This window comes from Geospiza fortis, unplaced genomic scaffold (genome assembly GCF_000277835.1).
Source record: "Geospiza fortis unplaced genomic scaffold, GeoFor_1.0 scaffold381, whole genome shotgun sequence".
NCBI lineage: Eukaryota > Metazoa > Chordata > Aves > Passeriformes > Thraupidae > Geospiza > Geospiza fortis.
In genome coordinates, this window is record NW_005054348.1 from 1,270,217 (window position 1) to 1,277,578 (window position 7,362).

Below are 7,362 nucleotides of genomic sequence, written 5' to 3' on the forward strand. Positions count from 1 at the left end.
CTTTAAATTCATATTTTGTAGCAAATAATGCCTTATTCAGCTAAAACTTAATGTGTATCTCAGGCAAAACTAGATTCGATAAAAAATATTTCTTTACGATCCGAAATAATCCATGCCTGTATGAATTTAAAACTTCAAATATCTGCTTCAAGGGGAGATATAATGAAAAATGAAAATAAGGTTTCACAGATTGGATCATTGATTATTACACTGTTTAATCTGTGGTGACCTGCTTGATATCACACATTTTGTTTCCTTTTTAAAAACTACCTGAGTTACAGGTGACAGTACAGATATTTTATATTGTTATACCTAGTAACAATGCTCACAATTTTCAGCTGATATAAAAGCCACATTTCTATTGCTGCTTTACAGCCATGGAGATCACACAGTGTTTTTCACAGTCCAAATGTTTCACATTCCTTTTAAATTATTTAATTTCCATCTCAATAAACATTTATGTTGGTTTCTGGGACTAATTGCAAGGATCACAATCAGGTCTGATGGATATAACTACCAATCTGCATTTAGGCCCAAAATTTGTACAATATGTACAAGAAGTAAAAACTGATTTAGATATACGTAAATAATCAAGAAAATATTTTAAAATTGTAAACCCTATGTTGCATAAAACTATATACAATGTTGTGAAGCACACTGGTTTTATTTACATTACTCCTAGAGAGCATTTTACTGGGAAAGAATGACTCACTGAACAAAATCCTGCCTGATCTACACCTATGAAGACTTCATGTACCTATGTCCAATTTATGTATGTCAAGTAGGCCAAGTAATGTGTAAGTATTCATAAATTCTCTTCATTTAAATAAATGAAATCACCAGTTTTAGTCAAAGTTGGCTAAATGGAGTCCTCTGAACATAAGATTACGTAAGATTAAATGCCATCTTTATCATTAAATGGGAATAATCATTTTGGCAATATGACACAAAAGCAATTTAAATGGCCCTAGAGGTGCAGCTACAAAGCCCTGACAAAATTTTTTACTTATTATAAAAGGATGAAATGGAAACTCATGTACAGAAATGAACCAAAGCAACTACATCAAAAAAATTCCAAACAACCACATTACTAAATGACATATACACAGAATGATCCAATATAAACACAAGCAAACAACAGTAATGCAATTTCTGAGAATGAACCAATTTTTTAACTGCTCAAAAAGTATCTGCTTGCATCCATATGTTAATAGACACCACATGCTTTTTTATCTATTTGATTTACACAATCAAAAACTGTGCACAATGCAGATACTGTTTCTCAACTGTCAGAGAGAGTTTCAGACTCAGTCTCTCTGGAGACAGATTTGTCTTGGCCACTGAGAATATGTTTGCTGTAAAAGACAAAAAAAAGACAGCAACCCTTGCCTTCAGATCTTACTCTCTGGAAGACAGAGAAAAAGAGTTCTTCTCTCAGAAGCAATCAGGGTACAGGAGTTCAGGCCAATGTCACACCCTTCAGGATGACACCCTTCTCCAGACACATCCATACATAATTTGACTGCTGGCATGGAAACAGCTGGCATGAATACCTAAAGAATCATACTTCCATGTAGCCTTGCCTGTGCCAGATATAACCTTCTCCAATCCCTGCCCCCCATTCTCCTCTTCCCTTTAAGCATAGCCAGCTGTCCAGCTCCAGCCAATTCATCTGACCAAAAAAAGGGCAAAGATAAAAATCAAATTATTTGTCAGCACAAGAAGCAGTATGTCAGTCTTACCATCAGGCTTTATTTTCTACTCCCTTACACAACAGTAGCATCTAGGGGCCAACAAACAACAGAGCATCTCTAATATACTGTGGATAATGGAGCCACAATTCCCAAGCAACTGGCATACAAAAAATCTGAAGAACCATTCTGCTCTGACACACAAGAGACTCTTCAAAAGCAAAATGGAAAATAACTTATCAAAGTCATACTTCCATTTGAAATACCTCCTTAACTTTACAAATAGAATTATTATCAGTTTCTGGACTCTGCTCTCAGCACTGTAACTTACTATATGTAAAAAGATCAAACCATAGGATCACACACTGCACTGCCTTCTTGCCTTCTTCAGAAAGTTAAATGAAGGACAAAAAAAAACACCAAAAAAAAGCTTGGGTGGCCTTTTAGACCTTCAAAAACCCTCACTATGTTATCCTCCTCTCTCTCAAGTCCAAATTACAGAGACTTCAAGAGGGAAAAAAGCCCCACACATAGTTTTTATCAGTACTTTTAAATGATGTAAACTAGGTCTATACCTCAGGGCATAATGAAATTAATATGAGTTTACCACCTGCCATAAAAACAGGAAAAAACCCAAACCCTTATGCCATTTAGAAAAGCATAACTTAGCTTTCAATGTTCTGCTGTGGAGTGATTCACAAGGGATCAACACCACCTTTGTGACTGACCCAGAGCTGAGTATTTTTCATCCTGCACTATGGACAGGAATAGTTTTCAGAAACTGTTAAAACACAGCTCCACCTTGTTTCCTTTTCAGCAATCCATGCATTATTTAAGTCTAAAGAAAAATTACTTCACTAGCAAGACAACATCATCTTTTAACAAATAGACTTCCTCATATGACCAATATGTTTACATAAGGAAAGCAACAACTAACATTCAAATGTAAAGAAATAGATCTCACTGATCTTGAGATAAGTTAATTCACGTTTTAATAAAAGGGATGAATTTAAAAGTACAGCAAACAATGATGAAGCAGAATTACCGATAGACAATTCCACAAACAGAAGTTTACAGGTCTGCTGGTTTTGGCAGGAGTTGAGGTAATTTTCTGCCCAGTGGCTGGCACAGGGCTGAGTTTTGGATTTGTGCTGAACACAGGGTTGATAATAGAGATGTTTTTGTTGCTGCTGAGCAGGGCTTGCACAGAGCCAAGGCCTTTCCTGCTTTCTCAGTTTTACCCTTCTGATTCTCTCCCTGGTCCCACCCCTGATTCCACTGGGGGAGTGAGTGAGCACTCTGTGTGGGGCTTGGCTGCTGGCTGGGGTTTAACCATGACAATGAGACTTCTGCTTTTTTTCCTGACAGCCATCCCTTATTTTCTTCTTCTTCTTCTTTATGAAATAAAAATTCATGCTACATATATGACAAAATTTCATATTTTCATATTTCAAGAAATAATCATATGAGATAAGGAAAGTAAGCACTTTAAATTTTGTCTTCCGCATGCCTCCTTTGGGTTTTGTTATTCTTGCTGCTGCAACTTCTTCAATATTAAAAATTTTTTATGGTTTATAAATCTAATATTGTTATACACATGACACTTCCAATCTATTCCTAGAAGATCTCTTTTGAGACAGATTTGCTTTGAAATTGGTAGAAATTGAAATAGAAATATTTTTTTGTTGAGCTACTCTACAGATGAGGTAGTCATGAGTTTATCTTGGGCGAGCCTGTATGTTTTATATTCAGCACTGTCTCCTGTTAGTAAAATTACACATAATTTAGACCTGATGTCTTGTTTATCTGTTATCTTACCCTTCAATATACAGGGTCAATTAGTGCAAGGCTGCAAATTGTTGCATGTCAAGACCTTTTCTAGTCCTCAACCCCCTCCACCAGCGAGCAGGCTGAGGTGACAAGGAGTTGTGAGGGGACATTGCTGGGACAGCAGACTCCAACAAACCCAAGGGATATTCCAGACCATATGACCTCATGCTCAGGAGGGGAGATGAAAAAGGAAGCAGGGGGTGATCAGAATGACAGCCTTTGTTTTCACAAGCCACCATGATGCACAATACAGCCTTGCTTTCCTCAGGATGAACACCTGGCTGCTCATGGGAACAGGTGAGTGAACTCCTTGTTTTACTTTGCCTATAAATCTTCTGCCTTATCTCCCAGTGTTATTGCTGTACAGAGATAAGTGTTAATAGTCAGCTGTTAGCAAATTATTCTATCAAGATATATCTTCAATTTGACCATTACTTAAGTAGTGTGAAATATTTAGTGATCCTGGGGCAGGAAAGTGCACACAAAGAAGTTGTGCTAATAAAACGTCAGCTGCACCGTGAGGACCCACATCCTGAAAGATACTGGAGAAAAGCACTGTATAGCAACAAACATTCTCAAAAATGCAAGTCCAGGATGATAGCTGAAGTCTATTACTCATGTTTCGCCTATTTCTAGTGCTTGGGTTTGCATCCCATCCTTGATCCCTGCCTGTAAATCAGATGCCCCACTACAATTTGCAGTAAGGGCATCACAATCCCACTCTACCTGGAAAACAGCCTCTAAGACACGCATTTTAACAGGCTCGAGAATTCTGTTGGAACTATTTTCAAATTATCGCACCTCTTTGAATATTTCCTATGTTCCTCCTTACATAATGCAATAGTAACATGCTATGGATACAGACATGAGGGATAAAAAAAATTTATTTACTCTTATTTATAGTCAACTTTGCTTTAAGGATTTGATAATTTTATGCCTCCCTCAGTATTTATATCTACGAATGACTTCAGATGAGTTCATCCTAGCAACTGTCAGCCCTCAAAAATTAAAACACAGATGAGCTGCATGGGCTTTCTATTGTTTGTTTTTTTTAGCCCCAAGCTCATGAAGAATGAGAAGAATACAGATTGCTTCATAAAACAAGAAGAAAAAGCAGCATCAGCAAACAAGCATACAAAACATATGAAATCTACACTGTATTCCTTAAAGACAGGAATATTCAGGAGTTTTATATGGGAAGAGAGAGACTGTAGATGTAATATCCAAACCTGCTGAATGATAAGAAATTCATTAAATAAGTCTTTCAGGCCTCACAGGCAACTAGAACTACAACCACTTCTATCCTAGCACATTTTTATTGTTAAAAAGATTCATTTAAAACAGAGCAGCATGAATTACTTCATCAAGATCACTGCTATTATAATGAATCATTAATATCCTAGTGAAAAATTTATTATTATGAATAATGCATTCAAAATGATGAGACAGAAAATGAAGCATTACTCTGTGAAGTATCAGAGAAAATCAAAGTGATGTTATGAAAGCTGGCAAGATAACCATCATTTTTTGTTCTAAATCTTTCTAGATGGCTTTTCAGATGCTTTACCTTTATTATATTTTCTTGTTGAATATTTATATTTTAACTAAAGAAAAAAATATGTTAAACAACATTCTTCCCTTTCTATGAAAAAATGTCCAAGTATATCCATTTCTTTGTCCACAAAACCAGTTCTGCCCTCAGGAGGCCCATTTTTTTCTTCATAATATTTATTTGAACATCTGTGTTTGTGAAACACAATCCCTTCTCTGCAATAAACAGCATAGTTATTTTTTGAAACTATCTACTGCATATATACCAGAGTTAGAGGAGGCTTAGATAAAATGTGTTAGATGAGGTAATTTTGATAGTTGCACTATGCTCAGATAGGGAATCAGGTCTCGAAGTAATAATCATTTCAACATAAATGACACAGAATAAAAACTTACTACAAATATAATAATTGCTTTCTTTTCTGTGAAGTTAGAATCAGAGCAATCAACTTGTCTTTCAATTTGCAATACACAAGTTGCTTTGTGGCTTACTGCAACTGAGTTCAGACAAGCAAAATAACAAGCATATTATTTGGGGTGGCATTTGGCAACTAACTAGTTTTAAAGTAAACTAGTAAACTAGTTTTAAAGTAAATTAAAATAAATTGAAAACACCACACTAGAGTCCAGCCAAAGGACAAAGGAAAAAATATTCTTTTAATGGGCATTAAATATTCCTTTTGTTCTTGATAGACTTGATTTGTCCCTTTTCCTTGACAGATTTGTACATATTACATCAAAGCAAGCAATGTTACAACTATCCTTGCTTTGTGACATGAAATGACAATTAAAACACCCAGTGGTACCTTAGAATTAGATGTGGATTCCAAAAAGCAAAGCCTGTTGCCAAATCCTTCTGCAGCAAGACACAATTTCTGTTGCTCCTTGTGAACGGTTGCAGTGCACTGCAGAACCACTTCATCATCCTACCAAAAAGAAAAAGCAAAAAGAGAACTAGGGTTATGTTTCGGACCCAGTAAGACCTATGGAAGCTTTTAGAAAATAATTGTTAAATGCACAAACTTTTTTCCCTGAACACAAGCAGAATCAAACCCCAGCATATTTTTTTATTTTGAATTGTAAATGTGAGCAAATCAATTAAAAGAATTTTTTCTGTTTACCTGTCCTGGTAATAAAAGTCAGAGCAGGAATTTTATTTTAACTACACGCGAAGTACACAGGAATTAGTATTTCTTTCATAGGTCAGCCATACAATGCAAAGAAGTAGAAAAGCTTTAAATCAATTAATTGATGGGTACCATACACATGTGAATTAACTTGTTTGTGTATATACTGCACATATTCTAGTTAGTGCAACTTGCCTAGAAGGCTGTAAAGAAATAAGGAAAAAAAGGAAAAAAATGTTCTTCCTATCTTCAGAGTCATTTTGTACATATAGTTCATAAATTAGTGGTTTTTGCAGTAAGTTGAAAAGTATAATCTTGTGTAAATAAAGGATTTTACTTCCAAAAAGCTAGTGCCTACTCACTGCTGCTCCTTGTAAAAGCTGTGGAGAGAACTACCCACAGTTTCTTAAAAGAAGGAGGTGTGGTAACTTGCTGAGACTTTTGCAAACAAGAAAGGCTGTGATAGAAGATAATAAAAGTATGATGAAGAAGCAGAGTGCTGAAGCTCATCAGAGAAAGTACTACCACTATCTTATACCAAGTTTAATACACTTTATGAACTTTTCAATTAAGTGCTCTGTGCTTATCCTAATGTGCAAGCATATAAAGACAGACAGGAAATACTCAGAATTAAAAGGAAAAATAAGTTATTGGGACAGCTGTCCCATAGCTTTTCTCAGTATTTCAAAGAAAGGAAGTTCTAGGAGAAAGCAATGATATCTTGCACACAGCAAAGCAAACAGTGTGTTCCTTAGTCCTTAATATGTATTAACTAAAATTTTACAGGACTATTTCTGTGTAGTAATAGTTAAAGATCTTATCAACAAGCCCTAAAAAACAGAGGCAGACCGTTATTTAAATCACAGTTCTTCTAAGTAACACAATCAGCAGCTTAAGAATCTCTATAGAAATATGGTTCCAGTTAAAGAAAGAAAATTTTGTTGCAATGAATCTATTTTCTAGCAAAGATTTTCTGGTTTAGAATAGAAAAAATAGCATCTCCCTATGCATTCTGCCAATTCATTTATGAGTTTCCAATAATAAATTTCACATGAATGATTATGAAGAGGCCATACTGAACACTGTAAATAAAATTCAATAAATAGAACAATAAAACTACAGGATGAAGCATGCAACTGGAAGCAGAACAGGCTGAGAGCTCA

General features: G+C 35.4%; 1 protein-coding gene across 1 annotated transcript in view; it reads right to left on the reverse strand.

The window, feature by feature from the left end:
• Nucleotides 1-6,340, reverse strand: part of RYR2 (ryanodine receptor 2) — a 284,661-nt gene extending 278,321 nt beyond the window's left edge. Inside the window, exons 1-2 of the mRNA XM_031058757.1 lie at nucleotides 6,332-6,340; nucleotides 5,879-5,998 (exon numbers count right to left, since the gene is read on the reverse strand). Of these exons, the coding sequence (XP_030914617.1) occupies nucleotides 5,879-5,998; nucleotides 6,332-6,340 (129 nt within the window). The remainder of the gene's footprint in view (nucleotides 1-5,878; nucleotides 5,999-6,331) is intronic.
• Nucleotides 6,341-7,362: the final 1,022 nt, after the last annotated feature.